The sequence below is a fragment of the Mus musculus genome, chromosome 11 (genome assembly GCF_000001635.26).
Source record: "Mus musculus strain C57BL/6J chromosome 11, GRCm38.p6 C57BL/6J".
NCBI lineage: Eukaryota > Metazoa > Chordata > Mammalia > Rodentia > Muridae > Mus > Mus musculus.
The window spans coordinates 9,514,373-9,528,391 of NC_000077.6; the positions used below are offsets into that span (position 1 = coordinate 9,514,373).

The window sequence follows — 14,019 nt, forward strand, 5'->3', positions numbered from 1 at the left end:
TAGTTGAAATACTTTAAGTTGTTTTTTTCCATTTAGTACAATATTGGCTATAGGCTTATCATTTATAACCTTTATTGTATTGGGACATGTTCCTTGAATTTCTTGTCTCTTCAGAATTTTTCTTATATATTGATGCTTCACTTTATCATGAAGTCTTTTATCATATGATTATCATATGATTATCATATGTTATGATATCATAAGAGTCCACTCATGTAATATATTACATTCATTAATTTGCACATATTGAACCACCTTGTCTCTTTAGAATAAAACCAACTCATTTGTAAGGAATGGTATTTTTTGCTGTGTGCATGTGTGTACATACATGCATAAGAATTGTGCATGCTTATCTATGTGAGTTCAGATGTGTACATACAGATTGTGTGTATGGAGGTCAGAGGACAACCTTGCCACAGACTAACCTCTATTGGGTCTCAGATCTGTAGGGAACAGGTTTCTGGTTGCAGGTGAGCAAAGGTTGGCGAGAATTGACAGACAGACATGGACTCAAGGGAGAGCTGCATCTGAATGTATTTTGTCCAAATGAACACCAGACATTTAATACAGAAGAAAAAATATAAATCCAGGTTAACACATCTGCCAAGTTACATTGACACAAAACAAAAAGAATGCATACATAAAAAGATGGAGGGAGCCAGGCTGTGTTTACCACTGAGAATAGAAACAACCCTTAATTAAGATCAGCTAAACACAGGAACCAGGTGAATGCTCTGATGGAATGCTAGTCAATTCCTAGGCCATTGTGTGTTCCTGTGTTTGGGTGTGACTCGGCCTAAGTAATTACTATGCAGACTAGCCCTGAGCTTTTCTAGCTCTGCTTTGAGTAAATTGTAATGCCTAATTAGTTTCACTGTTTCTACTAGAAGTGAATTTGAATGTTACTGAATAGGTAACATTCTTACTGAATTCCTGGTTTTTTTGTTTGTTTGTTGGTTTTTTCGAGACAGGGTTTCTCTTTATAGCCCTGGCTGTCCTGGAACTCACTTTGTAGACCAGGCTGGCCTCGAACTCAGAAATCCGCCTACCTCTGCCTCCCGAGTGCTGGGATTACAGGAGTGCGCCACCACGCCGGAAGGATTTTCTAGGAACCATCGGAACACTGGTGGAGGCTTAGCTATATGTCAAAAATCAATCCTTAAAGGCACTTATAATAAAACAATACTGAATGAGAGCACATGGATCCAAACACTAGACTAATGCAGGGACAGGCTTTGAGTATATGGGCTATGGGAATGCCAAGGTTCGAGGAGGCAACGTTTCCTTCAGATTCCCTCCCTGCTCAGGACTGCGTCCAGGCTTTCAGGCCTACTGGAGTGGTTGTAGCACAACCTCAAGTGTGAGCTCTCGTCTTTCACATTCTTTGGTATCTTTGGTATCGGGTCTCTTTTTGTTTGCCACTGCATATTGAGAGGCAGCTGTTTTTCAAGTTTTATACATTCTTTCTTGGACCCCATATCACCAAGGGGGCCCTGGAATTATTGTGTCTTACTGTACATGGTTTCTGTATCTTCAATTGAAGGTCTTATGCTTATACAGCAAGTACTTTTACCCAATGAGCTATACAATTTGGAAGTATTTTATTGAGAATGTTTATATCCATATGAACCAGAGAGATTGGTCCATACTTTTAATTTTTGTATATCTTTGTTTGGCATTCATATCAGGATAATATTTGCTTTATTAAGTGAGTTTGGAGCATACATTCTCTGTATTTTATAGAATAGTTCAAAAAAGGTTAGTACCAGTTACTCTTTAAGACCTGACAGAATTCAGCAATGGATCAACTGGGCCTGGGTTTTGAGTTGGAAGATTTTTATAACAGCTTCGGTTTGTTCCTTCTAAAGCTTATCATTAGTTGTTATTATCTTTTCATGGCTTAATTTTTGTTTGCTACACGTAACTAGACATTTTCCAGATTAGTATGATGCACATCTTTAAAGCTGATCCTAATAATATGATATATTATAATGTCAGTGTATCACTGATGTCTGACATAGTTTCTGCCTTTCATCTTTGATTTTGTTTCTTATTCTTTGGATTAGTTGGGCTAAGAGCTTGCCAATCTTTCTCTTCTTTTCTTTTCTTTTTCTTTTCAAACAATCAATTTCTTGTTTCAGGGGTATTTATATTTATTTATTTATTATTCTTGATTTCTATATCATTAGTTTCTGCTGTGATCTTAATTGTTCTTTTCTATTTACCAACTTCAGGTTTTCCTGTTCTTCTTCTTCTAGGCCCTAAGGTATACCATTAAGTTATTTTTTTCAGATTTCTCTGAGTTTTGAATGCAGGCATCTATAGGTTTAAGTTTCTTCTTAGGACTCTTTTCAGTTCTCTTTAGGTTTGATACTTTGTATTTTCAGTTTCATTGAATTATTGGACTAAAAAGTCTTCTTCTTGATTTGTTGAATGAATTATTAATTAAATAGTGTATTGTTCAAAGCATGTGTTTGTGTTCTATGGTTTCTCTTGCTGTGTGCTTCAGGTTATATCTCATTGTTATGAGATAAAATATAAGAATTTTCTTCATGATCTTTACATTTATTAGGCTTGGCTTTGTGTTCTACTGTATAGCCTCACTAGGGAAAGTTCCATGTACTGCTTATACTGTTTGTTCTAAGCATTCAGATGAGATGATGTACAAACATATGTTCAGTTGTTTGATCTATGATGTCATTTAACTTATGTTTCTCTATAGGAATGATGAGCCATCTATTGACGAGAATGGGGTATTAAAGTTGTTTGGATTAATATGTGTCTTTTCATCTAGTTTTGTTTTATGAACTCATGTGTGCCAGCATTCATTGAACATTTGTTTACAACTGAAAAAGCCTCTTGCTGGATTGTTCCCTTAGTCAGTATGAGTTACTTTAAGACTAATTTTGGTTTGAAGTCTATTTTGACACATGTGAACAGTGACCAATGCTTGCTTTATTATTCTATTAGCTTAGAATTCTTTTCCCAGGTTTTGTTTTTTGTTTTTTTTCCCCTTGAGGTTGTATTTTTCTAATTGTCTTTGATGGTGAGGTACATTTCTTTTGGAGGTAACACATTGATGGATTCTCATTTTAAACAAACAACTGCTAGTGCATTTAGTGTTTAGGGAATGAAGACCATGTACATTCAGCATTATTACTGAAAGGTGCAAATGAACTTCAGTCATTTTGTTGGTTTGGTAAAGTTTGTTTGTTTTTTTGTTTTTTTGTTTTTAATAATCCTCATATGATTAACCACTGTCCTATCACAGTTTCTTATTTCTTTTCCTTTTTCTTGTTGCCTCATGGATGTGAATATTTTTCATTTTGCTTTGAAAGAGTTCTTTTTTTTTAAAAATATTTTCTTTATTTACATTTCAAATGTTATCCCCTTTCCTAGTTTCCCTTCCAAAAATCCCTTATTCTCCCCCTCCCCCAGCCCCCTGCTTCCAAACCTACCCACTCCTGCTTCCTGGCCCAGGCATTCCCCTATACTGGGACATAGAACCTTCACAGGACTAAGTGAAAGAGCTCTTTACCAATTTAGGGCTTCCTTAGTAGCCACAGTTTCCTAGTTTCTATTTATCATGGAAAGTATTTTTTTTTAATTTTTCAGTTGTTATGGGTAGTTTTGTAGAATATAGTAATTTGAGTTTACTGATTTTATCTTTAATAGTTCGAAACATATCGCCCCAAGCCAAACATGTTGTTCATGTTTGATCCTTTAGTTGCAACCTCAAATCTCACATTCTGTTTGTAGCTTCCCCTTTACTATCTTTGTAATTATCTGAATGTTCCATTTCACTGCCTTGTCTTCAAACTCTAAAAGTTCCTCTTCTTGATCCACTCTGTTAGGCTTTCCAAAAGAAACTTCATTGGAATTTTTGAATTTTTCATTTCCATTTCAGCATATTTTTCTCAGTAAGTCTATTCCCCCCTGAAGTTTACGTTTATATATTTACATATTCTTTCCTTATTTCACTCATATGTTCTCTTTGTATTCTTTCATGTGTTATGCCCTGTTAGATTTCATTGAACATACTTGAAACAATTTTTCTTTTGAATTCTTTGTCTGGAGTTTTCTTGAATTCATTCTCATTGGACAACACTACTATGGGATCAATAATGTTTTTAGGAGTATTAATACTTTGAATTTTCTTGTAATTAGGTTTTCCTTTGCATGTACCCATTGAGAAAAATTGTTTGTGAGATTTAAAAAGATCAACCTTATTATTTGAGTGGACATATTTTCAGTGTTCCTGAAGGACTGGGTCTACCTGACATAATGCTTCTCGTCTTGCTAAGGATATACTTCAATTATTAAATCCTTAGCCCATGTGCTTGTTGCACCAGTACCCAGTACTCCCCTTTGTGAAAATACAATATAAGGCAATTAAAGAGAAATTGTTCTTTCAACTGAATCATTTTAAGAAAAGAAGTAACACTCATAATAGTGTATTCACTACATATTAGAGTGCAGGGAGAAAAGCTGAGTAAGACTAATGATTAGTATGGAGTGATAGAAAGATACACCAGGGAAGCTACAAGAAGGACAATTAGGGGAAATGAGACATCTCAGGAGGATGGTAACATGAGAAGAGAAAGATGTAAAGAATGGCAGTCAGAGGTTGGCCAAGCAACCTCAACATCCCAAACTCATAAATTTGAGGTACAGAGACTCCTTCCCTCCAACCAGAGAAACTTTATCTTTTGAAAAAGCCTATCAAAAGGGGTATTAGAAAAAAACAGACAGGAAAAAAAAAAACAGAAAAAAAAAGAAAGAGCAAAACAAGTGAAAAACATAGCTGGCCTGCTAAATAGATACCAGATTGCAAATAAAGAATTGTGAAAAGGAGAGACAGGTCTAGGGCCTCAGAGTAAATGTTACTTCTAGCCTGGGTTCTGGACCTGATTTTGACTCTTGAGTTTCACCTACACCCTATATGCAATGTTACAAGCTGTGGCATAGGTGCCATGCACATCTTAGAGTGGGGGTGTCTTTTACTATGTTGGTTTAAAATGCTGGTAATAGCTCTGGGTGATGTTTTACATGGTCTTGTTAACAAGAGAACCTTCAGAAGTAGAGTTGAAAATGCTGCTTCTAGCCCTGGTTCTTCCCAATGCCTAGCAACTGCTGATTTGCTCAGTTTCTCCCCTACTTTTCAGAGCTGTTCTACTTTGGTTCCCATGGTGTGCTTTTCAGGAGGGTCTAGGGTGACCAAGTCATTGATCCAGTATGGCAGTCTTTTTAAAACTGGAATCTCAGGACCAGCAAAATGACTTAGTGGATAAAGGTACTTTGCCATCAATCTGGATGACCTGAGTTTTCTCTTTAGAACCCATGTAATGGAGTAAGAAAATTGATTCCAATAAGTTGTCATCTCATAATGTGGGGTAACCCCAATCAATAAATGTTATAAATTAAATTAAAATTTTAAAGCAGTAACTTCCCACTTCTCTGTTTGAGTGCAAAGGAAGTATTTCCTGTTCCACCTCTCTGACTAAATGCTCTGGAAGTGGCAACCTTTTTATCTCTCCCCCACAACCCCCGCTCTTTTCTGTTATTTAAAATATGTGTTATTAATAGTACAGTGCAGTTTTATGAGACCTCTATCTTAAGCCTTGGCTTAGTCACCATCAGATGTTGCTCTCTCTGTCACTGAGAGGAAAGAACTCTACATACCAGACCAGTCACCCCAAGATGACTCTGAACTTCTATCCAGTTCTGCTCTGTAAAAATCCCTATTTTCATCCTTTCATCTTAGCTCCAAACTTTGTCTCTGAAACTCCTTCCATGGGAGTTTTGTTCCCAATTCTAAGAAGGGGCAAAGTGTCCACACTTTGGTCTTCATTCTTCTTTAGTTTCATGTGTTTTGTAAATTGTATCTTGAGTATTCTAAGTTTCTGGGCTAATATCCACTTATCAGTGAGCACATATCATGTGAGTTCTTTTGTGAATGGGTTACCTCACTCAGGATGATGCCCTCCAGGTCCATCCATTTGCCTAGGAATTTCATAAATTCATTTTTTTTTAATAGCTGAGTAGTACTCCATTGTGTAAATGTACCACATTTTCTGTATCCATTCCTCTGTTGAGGGACAGCTGGGTTCTTTCCAGCTTCTGGCTATTATAAATAAGGCTGCTATGAACATAGTGGAGGATGTGTCCTTATTACCAGTTGGAACATCTTCTGGATATATGCCCAGGAGAGGTATTGCTGGATCCTCTGGTAGTACTATGTCCAATTTTCTGAGGAACCACCAGACTGATTTTCAGAGTGGTTGTACAAGCTTACACTCCCACTGGGGATCCATCCCATAATCAGCCTTCAAACACAGACACCATTGCATATGCTAGCAAGATTTTGCTGAAAGGACCCTGATATAGCTGTATCTTGTGAGGCCAAGCTGGTGCTTGGCAAACACAGAAGTGGATGCTCAGAGTCAGCTATTGGATGGAACACAGGGCCCCCAATGGAGGAGCTAGAGAAAGTACCCAAGGAGATAAAGGGGTCTGCAAGGCTATAGTGGAACAACAATATGAACTAACCAGTACCCCCAGAGTGTGTGTCTCTAGCTGCATATGTAGCAGAAGATAGCCTAGTCGGCCATCATTGGTAAGAGAGGCCCTTTGGTCTTACAAACTTTATATGCCCCAGTACAGGGGAACACCAGGGCCAAGAAGTGGGAGTGGGTGGGTAGGGGAGCAGGACAGGGGGAGTGTATGGGAAACTTTTGGGATAGCATTTGAAATGTATATAAAGAAAATAATAAATAAAATATTTTTTTAAATCCCTATTTTCCTTTGCTACTGAACTAGAGTCCTTCAGATAAACTTTATTAGCTTTCTCCAGTTTATTCCATTGACATTCTATCAATCTATATCTGCATAATATCTGCCATTGTAAACATCAGTTGTATTTAATAAATATCCCAATTCTGAATTTTAACCAACTGAAATGAATCCCACTACCAATTATTCCAGTTTTGTTTTGTTTTTGTTTTTGTTTTTGTTTTTGTTTTTGTTTTTTTGAGACAGGGTTTCTCTGTATAGCCCTGGCTGTCCTGGAACTTACTTTGTAGATCAGGCTGGCGTTGAACTCAGAAATCTGCCTGCCTCTGCCTCCCAAGTGCTGGGATTAAAGGCGTGTGCCACCACACCTGGCCAATTATTCCAGTTTTTAAAAGGTTTTCATATTTTTTTTCTTTTACAATTTCTCAACTCCTGATGTTTCTTAAAGTTGATGTACAAAATTTAAACTTTTTCCTAGAGTTTATTGCTGCATTTTTTCCTCACAATGACATGAATGTATTGCTGCTAATTATTTCTTTGGTTAAAAAAAATCAGTATCAATGACCTTGCTTTTTGGCAATATTTCTTGAACTATGAATAGATGTGAGGCTTATGGTCAGTAAACCATAACACCATCACTCTAAGTGTGCTTAAAGCATAGGTCCCACCTTGTGCTGAAGATTTCTTACTACAGAAGTATAGTTCAATGGCATGTAGAAACCAAAGGACATAAATATAGGTTGCAGTTGCGGTTTTGAATTGCTGAGTAATAGGATGAATATTTGTTCCAAGTTAAGGCTCCAGCATGGAGAAAATAATTTTACTGATTTTAATAAATTAACATATGATGGCATTATATTAGGCAGCCTTTAGAATTTGATTTTAAATCCATGAAAATATGTAAAAGTGGTTAGAAAATGAATGAAAAATAAGAGAAAAATAATGTGCTTTGACTAGAAACACACACAAACACATATGAGTGGTGGCAATAGCTGTGCTTGAAGAAGTTTTTCAATTTCATCCTTGTTCATGACCTTTTCCATAAAAGAACTGGGAAATTAGCTTTATCTGATACTCTGGAAGTTGTTAGCCCAATCAGGTTGGCCAGGGTGAGGTCAGAGTGGGTTCTCTGCTTGCTTCTAATGGTGCTTTGTTTTCTCACCGTCAACAGCAGTGGGAACCATGGCCCAGACCTAACTCATGTGCTTCTGCGCAAGTTCCGAGATCAAGACCCTGTCTGTGCTGATGCTTTCAGGTAAGTATCTGGTGCCCTCAGCACGGCAGAGACTCCTACACCAGCAGCTCTGGAGACCAGCGTGTTGCTTCCCTTGAGGATGGTTAGTCTGTGTTCCCACTTAGGCTACATGGAGTGAAAGTCATCTTAATGAGTAGAACATTAATGGGTCTAATTAGTGGGTCTAATTAATGGGCCTCATTTTATGGAATGGCCAGGAACAAACTGCCTAATTACTTCTTTCTATCTTTCATAGACACATGCTCTGGAGGACTCCAGAAAACAAACAAACAAACAAACAAACAAAAAAAAACTAAGCATGAATTGTGTGTTACTTATTTTAAAGAACACTTGTATATATTGAGACATCATTGGCATATTTTTTTATTATTTAATGTGTTTTTATACTTCTATCTTCCTTCCAACCCCAACATTATTCCAACCTTATCCCTTCCAACTCTCTAACACTAGGTAGGTGTGGAAGAAGGTTATAGGGGAAATGGGGCATAGACCTCTGTCATCCAACAAAATAGATATTTCCTGCTGATTAGGGGCACCAACCTTTTTGGGAAAGTCCATTCTCCACCATCAAGTCATCTCCAACATGAACCCTTGACAAGCCACATCAACAGGATGTAGTAGAAGCTGGGGAAGAGAGGCCTCCCTGCAGCATGCCCGCAGCCTCTCTTGAGCCCCTGGCATTAAGAGCACTGAAAAGTCCCCAGAATGCCTAATGGAGCTAGTAGCTCCTGCTACTACATGAGGCAAATGATAGTCACCTGCTGTGAAGTAGCCTCTTAACTGGATGGGATTAAAACAAAAACATATTCACATAACCTAGATTTTTTTTTAAGAAACGAATTCTCACTATATTATTTTTAATCTAATAGACAACATGCACACATGTGGTAGTTTTCTTTCTTTGTCATACTTCACTGTTCATGAAGAGTTCTACTCATGGTTGCTGCATGATTTAATTTTTATGGCTGGATACTCTTCTACTGTATACATATGCCACGTTTTTCAATATTCATTGAGTATTGTGATATGAATAAGCTAATGCCAACTCAACAGCTTTTCTGAAGTAATCAAAAACGATCTTTTCTGTAATAGGAAACTCTTTAATTTACTTATTTTGTGGGTAAATGGAATAATAGAAGATTTAATACAAAGATCAACCTGGGAATGTTATGTCACAGTACCTGGCAAATGCATTACAATCAATAGATATTATTATTGCTGTTGTTGTTGTTGTTAGTATTAATTGTATTTTGTTTTGTTTCTGATTTGGCATCTTAAGTATCACAGACTGACCTCAAAGTTAGTATGTAGCTGAGTCTGATCAGGAACTCCTGATCCTTCTCCTGTCTTCTCTCTAGTGCTAGAATCACAGATGTATGCCTCCATGCCTTCAAGGGTGTTACTGTGCTGGAATGAAAGGTGTGTGCCTCCATGCCTTAGAGGGTGCTTCTGCCGGCCCGGTGGTGGTGCACACCTTTAATCCCAGCACTTGGGAGGCAGAGGCAGGCGGGGCCAGCCTGATCTACAAAGTCAGTTCCAGGACAGCCAGGACTATACAGAGAAACCCTGTCTCGAAAAAACAAAACAAAACAAAACAAAGCAAAACAAAACAAAAAGGGTGTTACTGTGCTGGAATGAAAGGTCTATGCCTCAGCGCCTGGAAGGCTGTTTCTATTAATGGCATTGAAATTCACAGCTTCTAGACAGCTTTTGTTTTTTCTGGTCTATATAAATCCCACCCAAACCCTGGGATGTTTGAGAGACAGTATTTCATCATACATGAAGAAACTGAATTTTAGAAAAAAATTTATAAATTGCCTAAGGCCTCATGAAAGGCAGTAAGTGGAAAAGCTACGACTTCATGACATCCCATCTGCAACTGCCCAACACCATGAACACTGTTTGCATTTGTTTTCCTTGTTGCATGTCCTCTGGATTGTAACTGCTGTTTTATGTTTATGGATGAGTGGCCTACTTGCCTTTTTTCCCAATTTACTTAAACATTATTTTGAGATTATTGTATACTTACAACATATATTACTTCCATTTCCTCTTTCCAGCCCCTCCCATATACCTTTCCTTTCTTCCTTTTAAATCTATAGCATCAGTTTTCATTAATTGTCATTGTGTATGTATATGAATATACATAATTCCCATATCCGGTCTGTATAATCTTACTTTTATTTATATTTCCACTGATACACTCTTCTTCTGGAAAGACTGTTTCTCCCACACTCAGCATCCCTTAGTTGCCTGCAGTTCTTTCTGTAGGGTTGAGTCCTCGTGGGCTTTCTCCCATCTACTTTGGTGTGTCTACTAGTGTTTTCCTTGTTCAGCTCACGTTTCAGTAGTCATGTTGGTGAGACTTAGTGAGGCACAATATAAAGCTGTGTTTAAAACTTGGAATCAGTATTTATAAATGACCATGTTGCATTTAAGTGATGACCTCAAAATAGCTAGCTACAGTAAAATATATTGCCTTCTTCCTCTATATATCCTTTCAAGCCCATAAAATTAGAACCATGACTGAGGTTTTGCAAGTTTAAAACCTCAATTTTTTTCTGTTAGTATTTCGCTAATTTCATATATTTACAACAACAACAACAGCAACAACAACAACAAAGAATATAAAATACTAGCCTGTCAGTATGTGCTGATTGCTTTGAAGAAGGGTTTTGGGGGGCTCTGAGAGCAATACTCAGAGAGGGGCAGATGCCTGGCTTCTGCACCCTGATAAAGCATGCCTTGCTTTATAAATGCTTCCATTACTGTCATTTCCCCTCTTATTCATTGAGGATGCACTGCAAATCAAGTATTATTAGAGGGACCAAGATTAATGCAAGGAATCTGCTCCTAAGAAATTTATAATTACAAATGGAACAAGTGAAGCAAAACCACGATAGTGTCCTGGATCCTTCACGTCTGTCTTTTCAGTGTTATACATAAGAACTCAGACAAAATAGTTAGATATATGTTTCCTAGTTCATGATGACATTATTTTGCTTGTTAGTCATACTGGTAATTAGTTGAGACTAAACAACTATTGATGATCTCAGTATGGAAGGATTACAAGAAAACTAATTATGTTGCCTCGGTTCAGTCTTCTCTTGGAAGACAAAGGGATTTATCCGACGAAGGTTTCGGATGTGTTCGTTTTCTCTTCTCTACTGAAAACATACAGGTTGTAAAATACACATACCTCTGAGGAGCATAAACAGGAGCACATGCGATCCATCTTTGGCCTAATGTCATATTAATGATAGAATGATTAGCAGAAAATAGGACAATTCTTTTATCTGTTCTTTCAAAGGAAAACACCGGCGGGTAATCAGTACTTTATGACAATTCTGTCTGTATGTCCAGCTCATTTCCTCTACAGTGCTGCTAGGGCACCCCTACTCTACCCCTACAGTCTCCACATTCCCTTCCTTGTCCAGAACGGTGCTCAGGGTAAGCTAGCAGGGCAGCTAGATGGTGGTAGTGGTTATTGGCTCTGCTTCTGGTCAGGCTCATCTGTGAAGATGACTGTGAAGATCAAGGGTAGCACAGAGGGTGAATCTGAGGCAGCCATGTGCATGTGGAGAACACAGCTGGATCCCAGGCTGCCTCAGTCAGATCTCACCATCACTGACTGTGAAGAAGATAGCTTACTCAGCCTCGGTTATCATCAATGTGTTTGCACTTGAGCACTAATAACCTTCACCTCAAGCTGCAAGGTGACCCCTATGAAGCTTCTTTGACCCTATAAGCAACTGCATATCCAGAAAACCATTTTATTTATTTATATTTATTTATTTATTTTTTAGGAAGAAGGAGGTCCTTACAGCATCTGTCCCTCTATTTGAGATTTAACATGCATGTTATGCTATTAAAAAGTACAGGCATCCTTAAAGCAGAAAGACCTATTCAGTCCAAATGGTAGAGACCGTATTCAAAGCCCATTGAACTCACAAACAACAACACTGTTGTGTGCTACAGAGCACATGAAGGACATGCTCTGAGAACTCCAAGTATATCTAGATAATATCTAGAATGAAACTTACAAATATGTGTATGATTCCTAACGGGCAGTTTCTTCTGCCTGTCTCTTATGAATGCTTATATAGCTTCACAGGAAATCTTTGAACACAAAATTTGTTGGAGGCTGAGATACCCAAAAACCTCCAATCTGTTAAATACTGTCATGGATTAGCATTCAAATCTTAGGGAACTTTTTTGTCTATCAAAGAAAGCTAAAAAATACCAGAAGATTAAGATGGGACAATAAGGACTTTAGAAACAACTCATTAAATTATAAAAAGTTATATTACTCTCCTTTCTGTGGTTGTAGTGTTAATACTGTTAATACTACTGAGCTAGAGTAAAGATTACTGAACCAAAACTTTTGGTCAAATTGAGCAGGCTTTATTTTCTGTCAGTCAGGGCTGTCTTTCTAAAGTGGGCTTTGAGAGAACAGTCCCAAACACAAGAGAAATGGTTTTATTATTTTACTATTTTATTTTTTTCTAAAACCTGCAAGGCTAGGGACTTTCCACAAGTTTTTGATTATGTTGTATCTTGACAAAACATCTTATTTTATTAGGGTGGAGGTTAGGATATGAGGTGTGGAACATGTCAAATCCTAGAAATTGGATCAACACATGGTCAAACTTAAGCTTTCCAGGAAACAGGAATTAGCTTACTATGGCCTTGTTACTAGATGGTTTGTAATCTTAACATGGAATCAGGCTGGTCCATCAATAACAAAATACTTGGGACAGGGTATTGTTTTACAAAAAATGGGTTTATTTAGCTCTGAGTTCTTTTGCTGGAGAACATGATGTGAGCATCTGTGTGGCCCTGGTGAGCAGCATGATAATAGATTTGATAATGGTGGGTGACACGTGAAGACAATGTATGCCAAAGTCAATAGCCAGAGACCAGGCTAGCTCTGCTTGCAGCAGGCTGCTATAAATCTACTGTTAACTCTCACAGGCTATGTAAGTACAGTCCCATGGGAACAGTGAATCTATTATGAGAGTATATGCCCTCAGTGATTGAATTGCCTTGCACCTGGTTTCCCTCTCAGATAGTCTACCCTTCCCAACACTACCTCCCTGAGACCTCCTTGGCACACATGGGCTCTGCAGAAGAGACCACATCTACACCACAACCTTCAATCCCTTGAATATCATTTAAGGCACCTGCAGCAAAAAGTACCCCCTGCTGGAAGTAAGAGATGCAAACAGTCATTGTTTTTAAAAAACAAAACTAATTAGATTACAGCCATCTGGCTAAAACATGCGACTCCCTTAAGCACTGTTTCCATGTTAACTCAGAAATTCCTAACTGGAACCCCTCTGTGCTAATTATTCAAAATATTAATACTAGGGAAGTCTGTGATCACCTTTAGTATTTAGAAAATTGTATGGAACTGATATTTGCCAGCCAGATGAGCAGAACTGACAAGTGGCTTTTTGTTGAACTGGCTGTTTCCAACATGGTGTTATTTCCCTATCTATCTGCCCTTGGAGCAGCTCATCCAAGAAGAGAAACCTGGGCTTGTTTCAGCTTGACAGGTCAGTCCTGCTGTGTGAGCACCAACTAATGGCTTAAAGTCTTAAAGCTGCTAGCCTTGCCTTGAGAGCTGAGAAGCAGGGAGAGGAGGGATAAGCTAAAACTAATGTGAATTTTACCTCCTCTTGGTATTTGAGTAATTCAGATTAATTATCTGCACTAAAGTAAAATTTGACTTAAAATTGTAAAAATATTACTGTCTGGAATGTTCAAGGATAAAAGTCTACAGAAACATAGAATATAAAAGCTGTATTTTCTACAGCTAGCCAGATGGCTCAGTGGTAAAAGAACTTAGGGCCAAACCCTAAGACCTGAGCTTGATCCCTGGGCCTCCTATGATGGAAGGAGAGAACTAACTAACTGAATAATTAATTAACTAACTAACTGCCTGCCTGCCCAACTAACTTTAACAGTGA

The 14,019-nt window shown here is 37.9% G+C and overlaps 1 protein-coding gene across 2 annotated transcripts in view; it reads left to right on the forward strand.

The window, feature by feature from the left end:
• The window catches only part of Abca13 (ATP-binding cassette, sub-family A (ABC1), member 13), a 492,930-nt gene that overhangs the window by 322,431 nt on the left and 156,480 nt on the right, over positions 1-14,019 (forward strand). For both annotated transcript variants that reach the window (NM_178259.3, XM_006514706.4), the window contains one exon: positions 7,964-8,047. In NM_178259.3, the coding sequence (NP_839990.2) occupies positions 7,964-8,047 (84 nt within the window). The remainder of the gene's footprint in view (positions 1-7,963; positions 8,048-14,019) is intronic.